The 25,062-nt window shown below is 41.9% G+C and overlaps 1 protein-coding gene across 1 annotated transcript in view; it reads left to right on the forward strand.

Moving 5' to 3' along the window:
- The window catches only part of arid1ab (AT-rich interaction domain 1Ab), a 70,463-nt gene that overhangs the window by 29,712 nt on the left and 15,689 nt on the right, over window positions 1–25,062 (forward strand). Inside the window, exons 2-4 of the mRNA XM_014993273.2 lie at window positions 1,657–1,878; window positions 5,507–6,145; window positions 6,781–6,888. Of these exons, the coding sequence (XP_014848759.2) occupies window positions 1,657–1,878; window positions 5,507–6,145; window positions 6,781–6,888 (969 nt within the window). The remainder of the gene's footprint in view (window positions 1–1,656; window positions 1,879–5,506; window positions 6,146–6,780; window positions 6,889–25,062) is intronic.

Raw genomic sequence — 25,062 nt, forward strand, 5'->3', positions numbered from 1 at the left:
TGTAAAGTCTGATGGTGACAGCAGACGCTGTAAAGACTGATAGTGACAGCAGACGCTGTAAAGTCTGATGGTGACAGCAGACGATGTAAAGGCTGATAGTGACAGCAGACGCTGTAAAGTCTGATGGTGACAGCAGACGATGTAAAGACTGATAGTGACAGCAGACGCTGTAAAGTCTGATGGTGACAGCAGACGATGTAAAGGCGGATAGTGACAGCAGACGCTGTAAAGTCTGATGGTGACAGCAGACGATGTAAAGGCGGATAGTGACAGCAGATGCTGTGAAGTCTGATGGTGACAGCAGACACTGTAAAGGCTGATAGTGACAGCAGACGCTGTAAAGTCTGATGGTGACAGCAGACGATGTAAAGGCTGATGGTGACAGCAGACGCTGTAAAGTCTGATAGTGACAGCAGACTCTGTAAAGTCTGATGGTGACAGCAGACTCTGTAAAGTCTGATAGTGACAGCAGACGCTGTAAAGTCTGATGGTGACAGCAGACGCTGTGAAGTCTGATGGTGACAGCAGACGCTGTAAAGGCTGATAGTGACAGCAGACTCTGTAAAGTCTGATGGTGACAGCAGACGCTGTAAAGTCTGATGGTGACAGCAGACGATGTAAAGGCTGATAGTGACAGCAGACGCTGTAAAGTCTGATGGTGACAGCAGACGATGTAAAGGCGGATAGTGACAGCAGACGCTGTGAAGTCTGATGGTGACAGCAGACACTGTAAAGGCTGATAGTGACAGCAGACGCTGTAAAGTCTGATAGTGACAGCAGACTCTGTAAAGTCTGATGGTGACAGCAGACACTGTAAAGGCTGATAGTGACAGCAGACGCTGTAAAGGCTGATAGTGACAGCAGACACTGTAAAGTCTGATGGTGACAGCAGACGCTGTAAAGACTGATAGTGACAGCAGACGCTGTAAAGTCTGATGGTGACAGCAGACGATGTAAAGGCGGATAGTGACAGCAGACTCTGTAAAGTCTGATGGTGACAGTAGACATTATAAAGTCTGATAGTGACAGCAGACAATGTAAAGGCGGATAGTGACAGCAGACGCTGTAAAGTCTGATAGTGACAGCAGACACTGTAAAGGCTGATAGTGACAGCAGACGCTGTAAAGGCTGATAGTGACAGCAGACGCTGTAAAGTCTGATGGTGACAGCAGACGCTGTAATGGCTGATGGTGACAGCAGACGCTGTAATGGCTGATAGTGACAGCAGACGCTGTAAAGGCTGATAGTGACACCAGACGCTGTAAAGTCTGATGGTGACAGCAGACGTTGTAAAGGCGGATAGTGACAGCAGACGATGTAAAGACTGATGCTGACAGCAGACGATGTAAAGGCGGATAGTGACAGCAGACTCTGTAAAGTCTGATGGTGACAGCAGATGCTGTGAAGTCTGATAGTGACAGCAGACGTTGTAAAGGCGGATAGTGACAGCAGATGCTGTGAAGTCTGATAGTGACAGCAGACGTTGTAAAGGCGGATAGTGATAGTAGACGTTCTATCTGCTGATAGCTGTCACTATCTGCTGATAGTGACAGCAGATGCTGTGAAGTCTGATAGTGACTGTAAACACCAATCACCCCAAGTTTTTACTTTACATTCTAACATCATACTAACATGTTTTCTTCATGTGTCTTCTAGCCTCCCAGCCCGATGGACCAGGTAGGGAAGATGCGAGGCCAGCCGTACGGAGGGCCTAACCCCTACTCCCAGCATCAGCAGGGCCCTTCTTCTGGTCCAGGACCCCAACAGGGAGGCTCCTACCCAGCCCAGAGCTACGGACCTCCGGGTCCCCAGAGGTACCCAATGGGGATGCAGAGCCGCACACCGGGCACCATGGGAGGAATTCAATATGGGCAGCAGGTCAGTATTACACCAAAACCATCCTTTTGAAACGGCGCAAATATCTGTTATATTTCTGTGTACGATACAGGCACATTTTAAATGTCTTCTGAAAGTGTTTTACAAGACAATCTGCTCCAAATATATATTCAATTATGTAGAACCCAATTTGGTCTAAATTCAATATAAATTAATTTGATTTGTTCCGGTGCAGCCCAAACTAACGTTTGGGTTTGTAGCAAGAATTCCTATGAACTGTGTGGGCTGCTTGTTTGGAACTTAATGAGGAAGATTAAATGAATCTCATAATGTAGCCGGACCGCTTTTGGAACCAGTGATTAGGCAAGGTGATGTTAAAAAAGTCACTGTAAACTTTTATCTTCAAAAAAAGAAAGTATTAGAGGTCATTTAATGGTCGTAGTTTGCAGAACTTGAGGTTAGACTGTCAGAATACTGTTTGAGAGTTTAATCCTGTCCTGCTGACAGTGATTGCTATTTCATGAAAACCACTTGCATAAAAATTGATTTGTAGATTTGCACATTTTTTGTGGAACATAACTCCAAATAACTAGTAGAAGTTATTTGTTGGAGGATCCATGGATAATTTCATAGAGTATATCTAATAAATTCTAAAGAAAATTCAGCTCAGAAAGCTGGAATACTAAGGAGCAATGTTACTTGAGAACGTTTTTTTAAAGCAGCCAATCCAGGAACCCCATTTATTTTCTTTGGCTCTGATTGGGTGAAGCCTCAAAAGTGGAGCTAAGAAAAACTGTAGATATTAGCTTATGTGTTTATAGCTAATGCAGTCTCCACTGTGAACATTAAAGCATATTAGAGTGTATTTGGAGTTTGAACTATTAAAATAAGTAGCTACAAGTGTTTTTAAGAGTGATGCTATCTTTTCGTGTGGGATTCTTGTCCATAAGCCCCACAAATCCTGGGAGTCAACTCTGCACACACCTGTTTGGGGGGGATACCAAATATAATAATATAACTTGTAATGTACTAAAGTCAATGCAAACATACACAACATGTTGTCCACCTTCTAAAACATTTTTATGCCTCAATAAACAACAATACTCACCAAAGATATTACCAGCATAAATGTCTTGATTGTATTGAGCTTCAATAACTAGGCAGTGTTTATTGCAATGCCTGCAAATTTTTATTTATTTATTTATCTTCCGATATTGATATCAGGATAATAAATTTGAGATATATTTTACTGCTCTAGCATTTTTTTTATAACCTATACATGATGTGTGTAAAGACCAACCCAAAAGTGACCAGAAAACACCTGAAAATTCAGGAAGCAATCATGTTTTTTTTTTTTACAGTCAACTCTATTTTCACGCATGAAACAAAAAAAAAACAAACAAAAAAAAAAAACTGGAGAATATTCCTGCTGTGCTGCCAGGCACAGTGGGGCAGCACCTTCATCCAATTGAACACTGTAAACATCCAGTTTGCACTTGCTACTGCCACATAGCCAGGAAACAGACCCTTGTTGAACTCTTCCCAGCCAGACAGCCGTCTGAACAGAGAAACGCACGCAGGGAATCCCGCCGAGTGAAGGCTTTTCTTCTACGTCCGCCGCCGGTGGTCTCGTGCCCATTGTGTGCCGTGATTATCTCATACTGGCCTGGCTGGTGTCTGACCATGAACTCGATAAGTGCCCTGTGGAGAAGAAAACAGCCTCCCTGCCTCTGTCGGTGTGATACAATACAGCCACTTGATGTTGATTTAACACGCCGCAAATTCTTTATTACCATCTTCTATTTTCTTTGAATCCTTGAGTAGTTTAGTTCCACCATCCCTCATCCGTCTCACAAAGCAGACAAGCCTCTTTTTCTCTTTCTCGGTTTTTTTTATATGCAAGTGTTTCCTCACAAGGTCAGAGTTTTCTCCTTGCGTGCTTTTTGAGCGTAATGAAATGAAAATGCAGAATATAAAAAGGTTCATTTTATAGTTGGAAGAGATGAAGTCCACATGCGGTTTTTATTTTCCTGGCACTAATTTAAAACGCCACACTTGAAATACTTCGACAATTCTCACCTCTGTGAGTTGCTTACTCTACACTCTGCCATATAAACAGCTTCTGACTATCAAAGTCTGAAAAAGCATTCCTATAATGAAACAATGCTATAATGTGGAGCACCTTACTCTGTACAACTAGATTGCTTTGCTGCAATCTGTCATCTGGCTACAAACTCATGCTTTTCATGTACGGTGTCCCAGAAGGGTAAACAAAATGCAAAATGCCACAACAATGGAAAAAGTCACAGTGTCAGTTAAATCAGCTAAAACAGAACTTATGCTAAAACTGAATTTAAGCTAAAACATAATTTTTTTCTAAATCAGAATTTATGCTAAAACCAAAGGTATGCTCAAACAATTTTTGCTAACAAAGAAATTTATGCTGAATCTGAAGTTATGCTTAAACAGAATTTCATGCGTCTTTTTCCCCACATTGGAAGTTATGCTAAAGCTGAAGTTTTAGCATAACTGTGCTTTATACCTCAAGCATAGTTTATCATAACTGTTCTTCAGGTATAAATTCCTTTTTAGGAAACATTTTGATTTAGCATAAATTTTGGTTTTGCATGACTTCTGTTCTATTACTAGTCTCATTTTAGCAGAAAATCTGTTTTAATACATTGGTTTTATCGCACATCTGGATATAGTATAGAACAGCCTTCACAATCTCCCAAGTTTTAACATTTAGAGATGCCCTGATTTCAAAAGCTTTGACCTCCTGAATTGAATTTGAGCTAGTTAACTACAAGATACATGAAAGATAACCTTAAAAATGAGAATTACATTGCAAAAACATAAAATCTTACCAAGTAATTTTGGTCTAGTTTGTAGTTAAAATATCTTAGTACACTTGAAATAACGCAAAATTACTTAAAAGTAACTTTTCAGCAAAACATAGTAGCTTGTTTTAAGTCAATAATTCCATAATATTGATGAACAGATTCTAGTTTCACTGTCACATTATTTCACTTCTAATATTTTGGTACAGGCGAAATAATCCACCAACATAATTTAAAATGAGCTTGATCATTTCCATTGCGATGATTATTATTTTTTGAAGGTCAATTTTGTTTGCAGAAATATCATAACCCATTTCATTTATGGTTTTAGTTGTAAGTGGAGCTTTGTTTTATTTTTTGTTAGTTTTATTTATTTATTTATTTATTTATTTATTTTTGTTGTGTTTATGGATATTATTAAAACATATTCCAGTTTCATTGTTAAGTGTTCTTTACAAAATTAAAAGTCATTGGTCTATGAGAGAGCAAAGTTGCACTATTATGTCAATATCAGTTGAAAATGGTCTCAAAACAACAATATTAACGATTATCCAATAGTTATTGGCACAATTTATAGTCATAAAACATTTGTCATTGTGACAGGCCTAACAACAATAAAGCTGAATTCTTATCATACTGAGAAATCATGGTAGATGCTATCCGATACGATTAATGCTGTCCGATTCGATAAACGCCCACCCGTAACCTAGATTATGAGTACACTCCTAAACGCCTTATTTTAAATCTTGTATTGAAATGGTTTGAATAGTTAGAAGTTTGTATTTAAACACTTATTGAGCCTAACCGGACCCGAACTGTTTCCTGTCTAGATGTCTGCGTATGGACAGCAAGGTCCAGGAGGTTACGGCCAGCAGAACCAGGGCTACTACAGCCAGCATGGCCCACCCCCCCACCCCGGCCAGCAGCAGCCTCCATACTCTGGCCAGACCCAGGGCAGCTCTGCTGCTCCCTACTCTCAGCAGGGTCACCCTTCGCAACCACCGGGCCAACACACCCAGTCTGGGCCCCCATACCAACAATCCCAGGGGCCCCATGGACCTGCTGCAGGACAGCCTTCCTACAGCCAGCCCCCACAGTCCCATGCAGGACAGCCGCCGTACGTCTCTCCTCAGCAGCAGCAGCAGACTCAACAGCAGCAGCAGCAGCAGCAGCAACAGGGTCCCGGTCCCCAGAGTCAGCAGGGGCCTCAGGGCCAACCCGGTTACCAACAAGCCACCGGACCAGGGCAGGCACCCCAGCAGCAGACCCCGCCACAGCAGCAAGGACCACCGCAGCAACCAGGAGGTCCTCCACCCCAAGCCCAGCAGCCCCCAGGTCACGGCCAGCAGAGCCAGCAGTCACCTTACTCCCAGACACCCCCGCTGCAGCAACCTCCACAGCAACAGCAGCAACAACCACCGCAGCAACAGCAACAGTCTCCATATCAGAGGTTCCCGCCTCCTCCGCAGGTACGACCTTCACCTTCAGGACATCAGAGTAGAGCTTTGCTCTTTAGAATGTTTATAGGGGCAGCATTATGTAAAATCAACTTTTTTGTGTTTTACATCATGTTATGATGTTATTCCCTCATCAAATACAAACCTGGAGTTTTGCTTTGATTCTTTTATGCATTTTTGAGAAATCTTTTAATCTCCTATAGAGGTTAAAAGCTGTACAAAACGGCTGGTTGGACCTAGCCCCGCCTTCAAGGATGAAGCTCCTTCTCTGAGCTGCAGTTTCCAAGCTTCCACCTCACAGAGCAGCCCTCCCTCACAACTCCCCCACTCTGCTCCTTCAGACTAGTGGCAGCAATTAGCAAACACCTGGTACAACTGCACATCTGCTGAGCTCATTATAGGAGCTACTTCTCAGTGCAATGCTGGTAAAGTGTAAAGAGCAGGAGTTTCTTAAAGTGACAGAGACCCAATTTCAAGGCGTTAAACTATAAAAATATTTTATATGGATAAATTCTTGTTTAAAGTTAACACAGTTACCTCATTGTTCTATAAGATGACAGTATGTGCCTGGAAAACATACAATACCGTCGTTTTAAAAACTGCTAGTTATCACTAACGGCTCATCTGCTTCCTGTTTCTCTAACCAGGAGCTTTCCCAGGATTCCTTCAGCTCCCAGTCCAGTGCTCCTCCTTCTAACCAGCCTAACAAGAGCGGTCAGGAAGACAGCATGCAGGGTCGGCCGTCCAGTCTACCGGTGAGCCCTCCACTCTCTAGCTTTTATGGGTTTTGAAGTGCTGGACTAGCTCTAGAATATTCTTTGATTGTTTGACTTGTTAATTGTGTGCAAACTACATTTACTGGAATAAGGTTGCTTATTTACACTTTGCTTTACCAAAACTCAAATCTGTTTCAATAAAATGCGCTCTACCTAGAACTGTTTTGCAAGCTGTGATTTTTTTTTTAGGAATTTAGTTGCAAATTGCTGCTTCACATCTCGCTTGGGGTTCTGGCTGACACAGATAGTAGACGAACAGCGGGTTGAGTTTCATCAGAGTTTAGTTATGACAGTGATTTAAAAATGCCTTGATTGGAATAATAACCTGAAATAAGCTGTGACCCGAGCGCTAGTGATGAATCAGTGGGGTTGTTTTTGGGGTTTTTTCTGATTGTTTGCCCACTTAGACGTTTTCTTGAGCAGCACACTGCTTTAGTTTGATGATGGGTTGCTCATTTTGTTTGAAGTTTAGTTTTCTCTGTGTATCAGCCTGAATGAACAGCAGATATCAGTCATTCTAGGATGTCATAATATTTTTTTGTGATTGTGAAATGGCTGATTTTGTGGCACCTTTTTTAAAAAACTGGCAGCCAAATTGTGATTTTTATTTTTTTTTACACTATTACTCTTGTCATGAGAGGGAAATGTTGAAATTGCTCCACATAACTTTCCTTCAAAAAAGTATTTTAACATGGTGGATATTTAAAGTGCAAGCAGCATTTTTAAATACCTTTATGAAGCGGCAACCTTTGGTACGAGCAAAATCCTATTCCGGAAAATTGATGAAAATTGGAAGTTGGTGCAAATTATGAGTGAATTTACTTTAATAGTTGGAATTGCTATATCTCAACTTCCTGAAGGGAAAGAGATATGTAGTCAACACTGTTCCCTTTTTAGATTCAACTGAAAGTCATCCCAGTCTGTTGCATTTTAGTAGTTAATCTGTCTTCAATATGCATCAGTAAACCATGTTTGTTGACGTTAGTTGTTTAATGCGTTGACATTAGAAATGCACCGATCCGATACTTATATCGGATTGGTATTGTAAAAAACGACAACGTTCCCAGTCCATGAGGGCAGATCTATTCAGTTTAATTCTATACTTTGTGCTCCGATCGACGTCATTCTTTATTTATTTATTTTACATTACATTTAGAATTCCTAATTGCACTTTCTTATCCATTTGAAAGAAGGTTTGTGGTGGTTTACTTTTGCATATTTGACCAAGGTATCCAATCTATTATTTTTTGTCAGTTTCAGTTTCTTTATTGTTTGTTTTTATTGGCTGTTATACTGAGCAAATTAAAGTTGTTGATTTTACATGTTCGGATGTGAAAAAAGTGGATCGGTGAATCCCTAGTTGGCATAGTTGCTAATTTCCAGCCAGGAGTGAGGTGGTTTTAAAATCAAACATTTGAATGCTTGTTTTGACACACTTTGATTTGAACACTATTCCTCTCGGTGGGCGGAGGGTCTTCCTCCAAAGACGCTTTCTCTAAGTCCTCTAAGTCTTTCTGGTTGGACCACCAGCCCCGGCTCGAGCCACTACTCCGACGTTTTTGTGTCAAAATGTCAAAGAAACGGCGCGATGCGCACCAATCCTCACAGTGCTGTCGGAGCAGACATCTCTGGAGGTGGCAGCAGAGCCGGTGGATCTTTCCAGAATTAACTCTGTGGTACCAGATCTGGTTCAGATCAAAACAGAGAGAATAGAGAGCGCTCTAGGTGATTGACGTGAAGACAAGCTCGCAGGTTTTTGCTCGACTTCCAGGGACAAAATACTCGGAGCGCGAACCCAAAGTAAAGAGAAAGTGTTTAGCGACGGCCCTCTGGCTGAGATAGAGGTGAGAGAAGCCCCTAGCCTTCCCCCCCTCACTGGAACACGCTGCAGTTTCCATGGCAGTGTTTATAGGTCAGACTGTGGCGCTAACCTCATTCTGGGCCTCGGGGAAAGAGAGTGAGAAATGAGATCATTAATGCGAGAGAATGAAAGTGAGCGAGGAAGGAAAGAAGGGGTTGTGGGGGGGTTGAGGGACTGCAGGCAAATAACTTTAAATAGTGTGAATGATTGGTCGGAGTCGGAGATGTTGGAGACGGAGGGAGGCAGAGCTGTCTACGCCATTAGGGGATGCCCTCAGGATGTGTTTCCCTTCTCTTTTATTTATTTCTCTTATTTATTTATACATCTCTCTGTGGGCCAAGCTCATTGGACTAGTGCTATTTTTATTTAGCTTTCCTCTGTTCCCCCCACCCTCCTGACTTCTCAGGGATTCCCTATTAGTGCCGTGTGATTGGCTGAGAGAGGCATTAATCTTCCTAAGGAAGACGTAAACCAATCCTTTTTCCTCTCCTCCTCCCATCCATCCCTGTGGAGCGCACACATTTGGGTGCAGATTAGAGCAGAGTGCCTGGGAACAGACCCCCGACAGCCTTGGTTTAAAAAAAAAAAAAAAAAAACAGCTGGGGTGATTCCTACAGGTGTTTTCAGTTCATGTTCACTTGGGATATCTGCTGCACCTGGCATTCAGCTGATTCAGGAACGGTGTCAAGAATGTGAAAACTGCAAATATTTCTGAAGGATAGATGGTTCATTGAACTGAAACATATGTTTGAAAATGGTAAAGAAAATGTTTAAAAGTAAAACAAACGGTTTCATTCAGATTATTCATTAGCAACCTTTGAGTTGAACACAGTGACATTACCAAAGAGCCTGAGTGTGTAGCGTAGCCAACGCCAGGAGTGAGAGAAAAGACTAATATGAGTGGTTTTAGATTGTTTAGGTGTTTTTTCCACGTTTTTTTGCGTTATTTTCCACTTGCTGTGGAGTGAATCTCTGGATAACACCTATTTCTCCAAGTTTCATTTTAACGGGATTGTTCTATGGCAGCAGCGCCGCTATAGCATGTACAAGAATCGTCTTTTTGCCCTCTTACGTTGTGCGAATGCATGAAATTTCCGGATGTAAATGGTGATATGCAGCGTGTCTTCAGCACTAGAAAAAATGAAGAGAGCACTTAAAATGATCAGGTTCTCTGATTTTATTTTTTATAGATATATATTTGAGTAAAATGAACATTGTTCTTTTATTCTATGAACTACTGATGACATGTCTCCGAAATTCCAAGCCAACATTTTGAACTAATTTGCAGAAAATGAGAAACGGTCAAAATAACGAAAAAGATGCAGACCTCAAATAATGCAAAGAAAACAAGTTCATATTCATTTAGAAACAACAATATTAATGTTTTACCTCAGGTAGAGTTCAGAAATCAATATTTGGTGGAATAACCAGGAGGTTTTCAATGGAGTTCAGTGCAGTGGGCTCTTGTGTTTTTCCGGAGCTGTAAATGGTCCTAACCTTTAAAATCTTTCAGGTTCCTGTCATTTTAGAGGAACCAGCGTCTGTCTTGAGTGTACTCTGCCTTTTACATTGAATCCTTTGAGATGGTAACCATAAACCAGAGTAAACCACTTTTAAAAAAAAGTCTAAAAGTTATAGCTTTATAGTAGGTATTTTACTTTGTTTCTAAGCAGATGTTTTATCTAGTTGAATCAATATAATGCTCCTAAGATTCCACTGTTTGAATGAGAAACTGCTACTTTAGGTGTTTGTTGCTGAAACGCTACTTAGAATATAGTTAATATAGTTCATTTAGTCTCGGATCCTATTTCACATTTTTGCTTTATTCTTTCTTATTACCTGACGTCTACGTTCATTAGAAGCTTCCACTGAGACAGTTAAAGAAATGGAAACTTTGTGATCTATAGATTAGAACCACGTTAAAATATTAAGTTAAATTCTTTTTTTTCTTTTTTTTCTTTTTTTTTTTTGTTCCTGTTTATGATCATAATATTGAAGGACAAATATCCGCCAAGGCATGGACAAGTTTCAGATTGTTGCTTAAAGCAGCTAAATGGGGTAAGTAGCATTTAGCTTCTCCATAGCCTCGTCCAGGCTAGTTGGCTAGCAGAGAAAGCTAGCATCACATAGGCTGTGGAAGAGTTTGGTTTTTTTCTAGACGTTGCAGGTTAGGAAAACAAACTGAGTCTGACAGAGGAGCTGTGGATAGAGGGGGAGGAAGTAAAAATAACAACAAAAAGAACAGGCAGCAGTCGTGGAACTAGCTGAGCAGGCTGAACTGGTTCCTGGTTTGTTTGCACCTTGGTACTGGGACACATTAACGGTTCAACTGTTGACCGTTTCCCACACAGAGCTGCTGTTGTGTGAACTAAAATCTTTTTACGTTTTTTTTTAATTTATTTTATTTTTTTTAAGTCACTACAATGCATTAAGCTAACATAGAGCAACACGTAACAAAGCCTGGACCCAAAGCAATGCGGCTATGGTAGAAGTCCTCATGGTTTCCAGATCTTCTTGTGACCTACAAACGTTTACGCTGTTTCTAGGAAAGAAAGTGAATACAGTGCTGTGAGGAGGGGAAAAAAAAGGACATTTTTGTCCTCTTGAATGAGTCACATTATTGACTTGGTCTGTAATGAATAACCCTAGTTGCTGATTAAAAGGGCTCTCCACCAGTTTTCCTCATGAAGGGTTTTGCTCTTCACAAGGAGTGCTGCACAGCTTGTGAAAACAGTTGGTTAATGTCTCCTACAGGTCCGGTGGGAGCTTTCAGCGCAATCAGCCGTGTTTTCAACAAATATTTTCTGGAAGCTTTGTTATGAACGTAGAAATGGCTTTTCTTTCTTTTGCTGAATAATATTTCATAACTTTACAGAAACTGATAAGAAAACCTTGAACTTTTTGACACTTTTTGTAATGTCACAACCAAAAAACATACAGTGTAATCTGTTTGGAGTCCATGTGATGGACCAACACAAAGTAACACAACATCACGACCTTCAGTCAGGTGGCAAAAAAACAACAAAAAACTACATACACACGATTTACAAATAAAAATCTAAAATATGTGGCTTATGTCTTTGTTCTGTCCCCTGAACTCAGACGCTTCTAAATAAAACTCAGTACGGCCTGTTGTCAATAGAAGAGTGGAAGCAGGAGAATTGGGGGTTAAATGGAATCATGAGCCAAAGAAGTATTTTTTTGAGAAATACAGTGAGGAGGGATCTGCTGTTTTGTCAGTGTGGATCATTTAGCTGTCAGGAATAGCAAGCCTTCTAAAACTGAACTCTGTATTCAGGTGAGAAATCACTTGGTGTTTTTTTTATTCTCCTCTAAACAGGGCTGACTCGATAAATCACGATTAATCAATTATTGGAATAACCATTAGCTAATTTGATTAATTCTTAACTATGGTATACAGTCTTTAAAAAAAAGGCCAATTGCTGAAAGGACAACACCGTCAGAGCAGTAATTAAGCCAAAGAATGTATACATTTTGCATTAAATATGTATATATATATATATATATATATATATATATATATATATAAACCTTTGTAAATATGTGCTATCCAGAGCGCCTCAAGTGGCCTAGCTTTAGCTTCACCTGGTTCAAAATACTGTTTAAAAAAAGATCTCAAGCACCTTTCGAAATCCAAATTAATCTGTTAATCCAACAGATAATCAGCAGATCAATCCTACACTGTGTTGATGTTAAGTCAAGCAGAAAGAGCCGAGCTATTCACATGTTGTCAGAAGTATTTATTTAGCTGCAGAGGTATCCTTTGCACAAATGACCCGACACTAAAGGAACTAGGGCTGTGTAATAATATTGATTTTGCGATATATATCGATATTTTCTTTCCTAGAAAAAAATCGATATTCATCCGCAAGTATACTAACATCCAACTGTCACCTTGCTCACTCACTGCTTGCTTCGCCAGGAGAGTGATTAGGTCATCAGGCTTAGAGTGATTCGTTCAGATGTTAAGTGTCAAGGTTAAAAAGGTATCAAACTATTCAGAGCAGGCTACTTGGTGCACTTTATTTACTTTACAAATGCATGTAAGCTACAGTTTGTACTGGTTCAATTAAAAGAAACATGTTTTCTCACCACTTCTTTAATTCATTTTGTCCAGCTGTCGACTTTAAGTCTGTGTCCATGTCCAACCAGAGCCAGGTATTGTGTAGTTGGTGCTTTTAATCAGTTTTCAGTTAAATGAATTCAGTCCAACTCTAAGTCACAAAATGTCACCAAAATCACTCTGTCCCTCTAAAATCTTTCAGAAAATCGCAAAAGTGTATTGAATTGTATCGTTTGCAGAATATCACAATATATATCGCATCGTGAGCAGAATATTGTGTATCATATCGTAAGATTATTGTATCAATACAGCCCTAAAAGGAACACTGTTGTTGAATTTTAGGAGATAAAATGTTTACTTTCTAATTTGGAAAGGAATAGAATTATTTGTTAATTTAAACATTTTATTTTATTTCTAATTAAATAAATAAAAAATCTGCAGAATGTGCCAATATTTTACCTGATTAATTGCCAGAATAATCGATTAATCACCAGAACAATCGATTAATCATCAGGACAATCTATTAATCGTTAGAATAATTGATAGATTAATCAATAATTAAAATAATTTGCAGTCTTACCTCACAGAAATCTTTTATCAGTTAGCCAAATGGCAGTGTTATGGCACAGCTACAAGCATAAAAAGGTAAAGCAAGACTTTACCTATGCCCCCAAGTCCCCGAGCAGCTGAAAGGGAGGCTGAATAAAGAGAAGGACCAAAGAGCAGAGAAGGGGGGGAAGACGTTTAAACCATCTGTCATAACGGGCAATGCTGCCCGATTTTCTGACCAAACATCCAGACAGAGGTTTTAAGAGGAGTGGTGAAAACAGATTAAGTTGATTAGCGGTGCTGGCTGAAAACCCTTTGTATCATCCCGGACATGTTACTGTGGAATATTGTTTCTACTGCCTGAAAACTGAGCTGTCAGCATGCCGCAGGTCTTCAGTCAGAGGCTTCTTCTGATGCATTGCAAGACTTACTGCTACCAGAGACAGCGTCACCATCCGCAATGACTTTTAAACTTATTTGGATGAAAAATGTTCATATATTTTTTATTTTATATATATATAAGTATTTTTGAATTTGACTAGAATTCTGAGTAATTGTTCAACTCAAACTCCGGAGCAGCTGCTACTTTATTATTTCAGATGAGTTTCATTAAGATCCATTGAAGTCTGCGTCTGTGTAAATGTTTAAGGGGTGTGAGTTGTTTTGGAAGGCAGACCCGGAGCAGATGGAAAGCAGAGCAGCCTTTTGTCGTCACCGCCGGGCTTTTCTGCTCTCTGGATGTGACACTTCCGCTTGTTGTCAGCCTATAGGAAGGGAACTAACTACCAGACCACCATTAACTTCTTTTCACTCCTTCCCTCTTTGCTCCACCACTCACCCCCTTACAAAATTTCCTTCTTGTCGTCTCTCTGGTCTTTTGTGCACCCTGAGGGGCTAATCCCAGGCAGCACCGCCCTCCTCTTGTAGCGCTCCGCTCTTCTGACATGCCTGAAAGTGCTTCAGATTTGAGAGGAAGGTCACATGTTGGTCACACTCTCAGGCCAAAGTTGTTTTTTCGGTCTTCCCGTGTCCTGCCCCTCGTTTCTCGGGATTACTCTGGCCTTAACAACTAAGACCTGAGCTTCATCGTGACAGGTTTTTAACTTTTAAGTTAAGTGTTTTTGTGTAGGTTTTACACTTCTGTCTGACTAATGATGAACGAACACCTCATTTAGCTGAGATATCGCTAGTTGACTTCCTACATTTGTAGTTGTGCTGCAGCTGTCATTCATCCAGTTTTCTCCCTTCACCAACTCTGAAGCCGACATTTTTACATGATTTCATCAGAATCGAACACAGTTACAGTAGTAAGGCCGTCTGATAATGCCTGTGAGTGTAGTTAGAGCTCTGACACTCAACTTTTTCACAAAGAAAGCTGTTTTATTTTTAGTACTTCTAGCAGTTAGCCATTTGGGTAACATGTGATCACCAAACAATCAGTAATAAAAACATAGTATTTAGATTTCAGTATCTGATCTCTGGTCTCTGTTTGGGATGCAACAATCCACTTTTTTCACTTTCGATACCAATGCGGATATGAGGTTTAGTATCAGCCGGTCTGATACAGAAAGTCATCTGAGTTCACTTAAAACATTTCCTTTTAAAAAAAAAAACAAACAAACAAAAAAAAACCACAGACATAAATAACTGAATTACAAATTTATTTGCTATCTCTGCACCAACACATCAAATCCACCAGTAGCTTCACAAGCTTGGTCAAATATGTAAAAACAACACGACTTTAATTTGTTCAGTCAGTGCAATTAGGAATAGAACAGTCAATGTAAAATAAATAATAATAAAATATTTAATGGAAACACCACAATTGTGAAATAGTGTTTGTTTTTTTTCCCAGCATTAATAGAATATAGAAAGATTTGCACTCATTTGTAATGGAAACACAGCTACTGTCTTCCTCTACTCTTTAGAGTCCAGCCAATCAACACCAAGGAAAATAAGTGCTATTCCTGGATTGGTGGCTTTACAAAGGCTAACTAATATTATGTCAAGTAGCATTGCACTTAAGTATTTCAGCCTCCCAAGCTGAATTTTTTTCCCAAGTATTTTAGATGCGCTTCGTCACAAAAAAAATCCATAATTAAGTGAATTTTCTGCAAATACAAGCCTGAATGAAAAGCCAACATTCTTTAGTAGAAAATATAGTTTCCTTTAAAAAGCTTCTTGAGGCTGTTGTTTCCTCTTAAACAACTTCCGCAGCAAAAAGTGTTGTGATCAACTCGGACTGTTGAGGTTTAGCAATGAAAAAGTTGGGATTATTGAGTTTATGATAATCTGATAAAGCTGAGCTCAGAGTAATCAAGGTTAAAAAGTTCCCTGAAGGAGCCGATGCCAAGTGTTTTTCTCCAGGTACATTTGCATCTCAAACATTTCTAAGGTTACTGTGAGCAGTGTGCACCAACGCATGGTGCACACTGCGTTGGTGCAGAATAAAAAATGATTATTGGATTTCCTAACCAGACAATTTGTTGTTGCATCTCAAATTTTCATGACGTATTGAGTTTGTCCTTTTCATTTTCAAACTTCTAGAGGCTAATAATAGTTTCCATCCAGCCTGGTCTTGTTGTTAGCGGCTGCTTAACGGTGCATACAGGAGCATAGGAAATGAGACTTTGATTGTGGATCTGAATAAAGACTAACTCAGTTGCTGGACTAGAAAGCAAACGTGTTTGATGTTTGCTGGCGGTTAATAACTTATATGCATCTCCTGTAAGCATAAATATGATCCAAACTTTCCCACAGTATTTGTATAATTGAGTTTCTTGTGAACATTAGGGGGGGGGGGATAAAAGCAGGTTCAGCTTTTGCTTCATTTTTATTTTGATGCGTTAAAGACAAAATGCATGTTGGGTTAATGCAGAATTGTTCCCTTTAATTTTCTGACTGGATCATTTACCATTTGCCCCCCCCCCCAGAGAAATGCTGTTATTCTGTGCAGTTGCAATAGACCACCTACTTCCCAGCAGCAGCTCCCCCTGCCTTAATGACCTTTAATTTTATGTACCAAGCCTCCTGATGTGAAACTAAATGATCTTCTATTTTTCCTGTTACACTTTTAAACCCCCCACCCCCAACCCCCTTCTCCATCCTGCGCTCCCCGCTCAGCCCAGCCCAGTTCGGCTCTCCTGCGGCAGCTAAGCTTGTTTTTGCGACATAGCTCTGGAGCAATCAGCCCGACAAGGCCCGGCCCACTTTGATTTTTTTTCTTTTTTTTTTTTCCTCCTCGTGTCCCTTTTCCTTCCAGTCCCTGCCCCCTCTGTAGCTTTCCCTACATTACCATCATCTTATTTTTCCTGCATTTCTCTTTCTCTCCACGTTTAACACACCTATATCCCTTCTCTCCCTCATTCTTCTTTCAGTCTAAATTCTCATTTTCTCTTTTCCTCGCCCGTGCCCTCTGCCGCCTGCCTCCTCCCCTCCCTCCTCTCTCTCTTTCCCTCTCCTCTCTCAGTAAATCAGCTTTCATAACGCCGTGCAGCACAGCCCTGCTTTGCGAAGCCTCTGACGCTGACAGAATTCAGAGTCCGGGGCCAGCTTCCTGTTGCTATTCTGGGGCCCTGGCTTCCTGTGTGGACGTGTCTCATTCAGGTTCCAGGGCGCCTCTTGCTCCCTCCCCTTCTCTCTCTTTCTGTTTCTCCCCCCTCCACCTCCTTGCCCTCTCTCTTCTTTCCTCTGTATGATTTTTAATTAACGTGCTTGAGGAAATTCAATCTGCTGACGGGAGTGCGGCGTTTCGGACTGTTTCTCGGCTGCAGAAAACCGCGCTTCGCTCTCTGCAAGATATTCCACACACCCAGAACACACTCTTTTCGTTTAGCTCTCTCTGTTCACTCTCTCGCTCTCTCTCTCACACACACAAACACGCACAAACACACACACACACACACACTCACATGCCCCTCCCCTCTGCCTCCATTTCTGCTGGGCTGAGCTAGTTTTGCAGCACAAAGACTGTGGCTGACTGCAGCACTGTCTGTCCTCTGCTTTCTCCTGTGTGAGCTGGAAAAAAAAAGCTGCTGAGGCTGGATGAATGAAAGCAGCTTCATGATGAAATCAACTCCTGCTACCCCTATCCCTAATATCTTAACCTTTATATCTTACCCATTCCTATCCCTAATATCCTGCGTCTAGTATCTTACACCTAATATCCTATCTCTTGTATCCTACCCCAAATATTCCACGTCTAGTATCTCTGGTCTAGTATCCTACCCCTAATCTCCTAACCCTACTCTAACCCTTGTTCATGTTGTATACATAGAAAAATCTTCCCTCTTCCTAGTTAGTTCACTAACAGTCATGTGCTTTGGTATAGCTCCCACTTTCACATCGGGTTGTTTGTGTTAGAGTAAGAGGGGAGGGGCCCTGTCGGTCCAGGAGAGCAGTCAATCTGGCTCTAGGGGTCTGGAGCCTCCCCACAGACCACCTTCCTCCTCCTCTGCTTGGACCTCCGTATCCCAGCAGCCTTCACCTCAGGCTGGGCAGCTGCCTGCCTCACTTGGGGCATCTGTGCGCTGCCCTGGGACTCCTTGCTACTATTGTCATCTCCACAAAAGGCCTCCACCACAACACACACACACACACACACAACACACACACACACACACACACACACACACACACACACACACACACACACACACACACACACACACACACACACACACACATACACCATCTCCTCATTATTCACAGCCATTGCCCCCCTCCACCCTCCTCTTCTTCAGCATCTCTGCTGAAGTGTTTCCCCACTTTTTTTCTCCCCCACACAGAGAAGCTCAATTAAGCAAATGAGAAGCCTTAAAAAAAAAAAGCTCCCTCCTCATTGATTAAGAGTCATACTTCATATCCTTCAGTTTTTCTCTCTCAGGTAGGAATCTGAGCACAGTGCAGACACTGAATTCAGTTTCTGCTTTTATACATTCCTGGTTCCTGGTGGGTGTCGTCCTCCTCCGAAGCACTAGCCCACCGGTCGTCATGTTTGACATCATTTCAGTCGTGGTTGGAGACCCCTGATGGGCCCAGGAGTCCCTCTACATCCTGTGTGAACGCCTGTAATGGCTGCTGCTGTTCCAGGCAGGGGGACTGCCTTGCCTCGGCTCCTTCCTCAGTTTCTTTCCCTCATAGTAGTAGGGTGGGAGTGCCCCCTTATGGTTGTGCTCAATCCTGCAAACCTTGAGCTACGGTGTTGATGGTGGGGGGGGGTGTTGGGTTGGGTTAGAGCTGGCTCCCTCCTCCACCGATCCCTCGGTGGACTTGCGAGGCCTCTGTGCGTCAGCAGGTCAGCTGGCCGAGGCGCATACAGGTCCACTTTCCCCATCCGAACTCTGGATTTTGTCCCTACTGACGTTTGACACCAGAGTCACAGAGTTGCTTCAGGACCAAACGGGCTCCACTCTGATCGCGCTCTGATGACAATGTGTCACATCAGCACTTTCCCCTGCTGGAGCGTGGAGTCTCATTTGACGTTGTGCTTACCAGAGAAGAAGAGGCGACTCTTCCAGTGACCCGTCTCTGATTTCAAAAGCTGACCCTGAGCAGGAAAAGCCAGTCAGGAAATAAACAGAAACGTGAGGGATGCTGGATGTTTTGGTGTCTCATGTTTGTCCACTGATAGTCTGAGGCCTCCTGAGCATAAGAGGACCAGCGGCTGTGTGTGTAATTAAAGTGCAGGCAGTGATGATGATGACGATGACAGTGGTGGTGGAAGAGGAGGAGGAGGAGCAGCGCCGCTTTGGTGCTTCTGCGTTTCCTGTAACAATGACAGGCTTCTTCTTTTGTAGTCGCTGACTGCACCGTGACCCTGCCAGGCACGCAGGGAGGCCTCACAGAGATAGACAGACAGGGGGGTGAGGGGGGGGGCTCTAATGTGTCAACCACATGGATCAGAGTAACCATGGTAGCACTTGAGATGCAGCCAGGTTTTTTTCCCCTCCCCTAATAAGGCATGTGTCTGCAATGAAGGGAGTGAGCTCAGGCTTTAATGTACACAGAGCCTCACTGAAGGATTCCCGTCTACAACTTTTTCATTTTTTTTTCGACAACCACAAACCTTAATGTGTTTGTTGTTGAGATTTTATTTGATTTTTGTTTCTTGCACAATTTGAAAGTGGGGTCTTGTATTAAGACCCCTGCATCTGTACTTGGTAGAAATCTTCACTTCAGTGTGTCTCTAACTGTTCCCCTCCTTGCCTGTGGGGGCGCTGCACCAAGAACCACTAAAGAAAATGACACAAAAAGCTTTGACAAAGATGCTGAGTCCAACTTTCTACTTCACAAAATGTAAAGAAAAATGGAGTGGCGTTAGATTTTAGAGGTTGGTAAAAGACCATGAGCCATTTCTTCCACTAGCGCTGGCTGTTTTGGTTGTATCTACCCAGAATACAACCAAAACTGTAGTCCTCTTCCTGAATTTGGAGTGCTTTCTGGTGCACTTGGCGTTCATATATGCATTCGAACCACACCAGAGTTCATTTCAACAGTAGTTCATTTCATTTCAGTTTTGTTTGGTGAGGTGCATTCACACCTCACCAAACAAAACTAAAGTTCAATTAGACGGAGCTGGTGTGAATGAAACGTAAAAGTGTGCTACACAAGAAAAACAAAAAAAACAAATCCTAAAACAGTGTGTACAATTTCTTTTTTGTAACTATAACTTGACATGTGAAGCACAAAATCCAAATAAGACATTTTGCAGTTTGTGCAAAATGCAAAACGACAAATGTGAAAATGTTGAAGTTGACGAGGTTTAGCTTTTTGTCGAGCTTCAGTTGAAACCCTGACGTCTGAACACGGACACCACCAGCAGCACCCGCTCTGGCCACAGTCAGATGTTCAAGATACGTTCCATTACTGCCTCTTTGCTCCTACTTTCTGCTTCTCACACTTTGGAATGGAGAGAAAAAAGGGACGGGGTGGAGTGGAGGGTAGGCAGGGCAGACTAATGGCTCTGTTCAGGCTTGATTGATTCAGTGAAGTAATCTGCAAATGGAATACATTAGGACGGCGGAGAGCCGAGGAGATGACTCAGAGACGGCACAGGCTCGCTGAGAAGGAGCAGCGGAGAACGTTGGAATAGTGGGAAACACTAAACACCATCCGCTGTTTTCCAAAATTTCACCAACGAATCGCCGTCCCAGGATGTTTCACCGACACCTCTTAGTTTTTATTACGTCTTCAGCACGCAGGCATCGTCTTTTGGAGCGAGGTTCATCTCTTAACATCTCTCAGATATTAAGAGATGATGGATCCTGTTTAGCAGTTCTCAGCCCTGTAGTTCCATGTTAGGCAGTGCTGGGAAAGGCACAAAATGGCTGCCATAGAGTGAGCCTCCTGCAGAATAGACCTGCAGCTCTCTCCTTCTCTCCACAACTCAGCTTCCACATTTTCCCTGAATGTTAAAAAAAAAAAAATCCACGTTTTCAGACTAAACTCCCATCATCAGTTGCTGTAATAACCATAGATGATGCTGCTGTGACCGTCCTCAGAGCTCATTATTACCACACACACATTTATATATATGTATATGCATCAGTCCTACTTAGCCGGCCCTCAGCTCATGCCTGCTCCACGTTTTCCTCATCATTTGGCTTTTAATAATGACTGTTGAATAGCAAACCCTCAGCAACAGCATCAACTGCCAGCCCCCCACCTCCACCCCACCTCTCCACCTCCCTCTCTCTCTCTCTCCCGTCGCTCGCTCGCTGTCCGGCTTGTGCAGTCAGCAGAACAGGCTGGTGCTGTGCAGTATTGAGTTAGGAAAAATCAATGACTGCAGAGTGGGAGTAGGTAGGAGCTTGTGTGTGTGTGTGTGTGTGTGTGTGTGTGTGTGTGTGTGTGTGTGTGTGTGTGTGTGTGTGTGTGTGTGTGTGTGTGTGTGTGTGTAGTATACAATGCTTCTGCCAAGCCAGGCTGAGGAATCAGAGCTGTCAGATATTTACAGAATGTCAAGAGAGCTCACTTTGTAAGCCATGCATACAATATGTGCCGCTGTAGGCTCTTGGATAGGTTTGTTGGTTGCGTTGTTTTCACATTGAAGAAGGAAACCTCCACCCTTTTTTTGGGGGGGATTAGATTTAGTTGTGTCGCTATTGAATTATGTATTATTATTCCTATAAAACCTTGATGTTTGCATTAAACAGGAGAGGCCAGGCTTCTCAGACGGTGTCCCTAATCTGATTCTGGTCCCTCGTGAAAAGTTCTCACTAGCTGCTGCTTCTTCTTCTTCTTCTTCTTCTGAGTCAAATCTAAAAGGTGAAGTGAAGTGAAGACCTTTGGATAGAAAGTCTGCTTCTTGACTCTTTTAAATCCTTTATGAAGTTCTCCATATGTTGCTTTAGGCTATGTTCACACAGCAGGCGGCTGCGATCCATATCCGACTTTTTCATGACGGTCTGAGCGGACCAATTGCAATCTTCTCATGCCCCAAAAGACCTGATCTGTGTCACGTCCATATGGGTTCATATTATTGTTTACGTCTGGAAATTTGACGCATGCGCACAACGCCAGAGGGCAAAAAGACAATTCTTTTTTTACATACCACCCATAGCCGTGCTGTCACGGTATAACAGTTCCGTTAACTAAATGAAATTTAGAGATGTAGGTATTAATAATGTATTGACATGCACCACAGCGAAGGGAAAATTAACACAGGAAAACTGTTGAGGAATAACTCAAAAACACTATTTTTTATTTTTTTTTAGCAGCTGACATCAACACCACTTTGTTTCAGGATTCAGCACCTAAACACTCCAACATTTCCCACACAGAACATCCAATCCGTTACAGTTTTATGTTTTTAGGTTTGATGTTTATTTTGCGATTATTGATAAGTGATCACTGTGGATTAGCTGCCACTGCTTTTAGCTACTCTAACACTGTGGTGGTAGATTAGCTAATTTAAACTCCTGCTCTACTGACCATCTGTCAGAGTTGCTGTGTGTGTGTCGCCTTTTTTATTTTTTTTTATTTTGTAACTGAACCGAAACACAGAATTCCGCATCTCGTCTACATGTTAAGATTGTCAAAGTCAAACTAGCATAACTGAACTACTTCCCTCTCCCTCAGGATTTTTTTCTTAATTAAAACTTTTTTCCGACCTGGTTATCTGGTTGTCGTACTGTTGAACATATGTGGCGTCTAAAGTTCTGTTGTTTCTTATAACACTGGCCAAAGCGATAGTGAACAGACTTCCTGGATAACAGCCGTTAGCCAGGCTAGTTAAGAGCGCAGAACAACCTGCTAACCTGGCTCTGCCTCAGTTCCTGCCTTCCTGTTTGAGGCTCTTTTTAAGGATAACAGGGAGGTTTGTTTATGCCTGCAAGTTTGTCACGTTTGTCTGCACTATATGGATTTGTGGCACATCTCTGAGCTGAACTCAGAATCTGTTCTTTAACGTTGCCACAAAACTCAGCAGCACATCGTTTTGGGACATTTCCAGCAACACAAACAAGCAAGCAACCAAAAAAAAAACGAAGCTAAAGAGAAACAAGCCTTTTATTATCTAACTACATGATTTTCTACAATGACCATTTTCTACATCTGATTCAAAGTCTGATTAAAAACTTTATATTTGTCTGAAATTCATCAACATTTTCAATGTCTTAATTTTATTCCTCCTGATTTATGCTTGTGTTGTAGTGCAGATGGTTACATAACTGATGGTGGATGATCAGCAGATTTTTTTCATACTCTCTTCCTGATTTCTCAGTGGATTTGTTTACCGTCCAACCGGCCAACTTACATAGTCTGTCATTTTATATTGAGAACCTGCCTGGTTCTGACTTGAGTAAAAGCAGCTCTGAGTACTGAGCTACTGAGTGCTCACTGTTTGCTTTAAGTGAGTCCTCATCCACACTGTCAAACAATGCAGTACACCTAGAACAACGTCTGGATGAACTGTGGAAACACGATTCGGAAGATTTGAATAGTATTCATTCAGTCACTGTCAAAGCACAAGAGAAACAAAAGTTATGTTGGTGTAGGCGGTTATGTTGACCAGAACTGAAACTGACAACTGAGAGATTCCCTGAAAAGCAATTTTACAGACGTGTGAACGTGTTCACTCTTTTCCCCAAATGCCAACGTTTCACTTCCTAAACAAAACATTAACGTGAGGAATGTTGAGCATCTCTTGAAGTTAGACTTTACTATAAGTTTTATAGAAATACTTACTATAATTTACGTCGACTCTATGATGGAATGTTAGGGCCAGGCTAAGAATTATTTTTATTAATAATATTATTTTTGAGAATAAAGTCATAACATTAGGAGAATAACGTAGTAATTTTATAAAACTTCCAATTACAAAAATTAAAAAGAGTAATGTTGGGCATGTCTATGTTTTACAGCTCTGGAAATAATTAATCTTTTAACACATCAGCATCAAATTATCATCAGTAGCTGGACTTTTATACAATAGAGTGAAACAAGCGAGTCCATTTCGAGGAAAAAAGCCACGCTGCTTGAGCTGCTGATAACTACCTTTTTTATCCTAATTATAAGAAATGTTTTTCAGGTAAAATTGTCTTTTTTTTCTGCTAATATTATGAGTATGTTCTCATAATTGAACCAAAGCTTCTGGTAACCTGTCCTTTATCACGCCGTCAAACAGCTGGTTGAAATAAAACCTGCCTTTTGAACATGTTTCCTGTTGTTTCTTTCTTAGAAAAGAGAGCGAGCCAAACAACAACAAAAAATAAAAAGCAATTAAAATCAGATCAGACATGAATTTATTTATTTATTTTTTAAATATTATTTCTAAGCCGTGTCGCCCCAGCCATAGTGTCCGTCCATAAGAAAGTGAGCTGAAGTGGTGGCGGGTGGGGAGGTGGAGGCCTCCGTCAGATGACCAGTCTTGTGATGTCTCCTTAGAGGTGGGTGGCTGCTGGATGGAAACAAACAGAGGGGTGGGTGGGAGTCAGCTGACCAGGCTGCTGCTGCTGCTGCAAAGTGGGCACAGATCTCCTGCTACACAGAAAACTCTTGTTTTTCTTTTCTTTTTATCCCCTCATGAAGATTTGTTGGAACCACCTTGGAGTGCGACTGTTCCTTTAATCCCCCTCTGTGTTATTCTCCTGGGTTTTACAGGAGCCACGTTCCCGGCTCAGACCAGGAAAGCATGAGCTTGTGCTTTCTTAGAAGGGAGGGAGGGTAGAGGCAACTGGGTGGTGGTGGGGAGGAGGAGGGTGTATTCTGAATCAGCGTTCTCCTCCTGTCACTCCCTCTGGGGTTCCTCCATCAGGTCACGTCCCAAAAATAGCAACGGGCGCCGTTTCAAGTGCAAAACCGCCGGCTTCAGGGCTGCAGCCAGCATGCGAGTGTGAGATTTCTATGGGAATACTTGGCCACTTTCCAAAGCATGCTTCTTTTTTTTTTTTTTCCTCCCTTCCTTCCTCCGTCGGATTTCTCTCTCCCCCCACCTCCCCTCCTCTCTCCTCCTCTGGTGTGACTGGCAGATGAGCTTGCATTTCAGAGCGAGCACATGTTCTCCACGTGACGGGCCGATGTGTAAACACTCACCTTCCCGCTAACACAATCACCGCCGGCTGCCTTCCCTCCTTCCCCGCCTCCCTCCCTGTTTCTGCGTCCCAGCCAGCGAGTCTCAATAACAACACCACATGGCAGCAGAGTCTGTGGCCAGCAC

Source organism: Poecilia mexicana, unplaced genomic scaffold (genome assembly GCF_051168715.1).
Source record: "Poecilia mexicana isolate PSO_F unplaced genomic scaffold, ASM5116871v1 scaffold_11, whole genome shotgun sequence".
Lineage (NCBI taxonomy): Eukaryota > Metazoa > Chordata > Actinopteri > Cyprinodontiformes > Poeciliidae > Poecilia > Poecilia mexicana.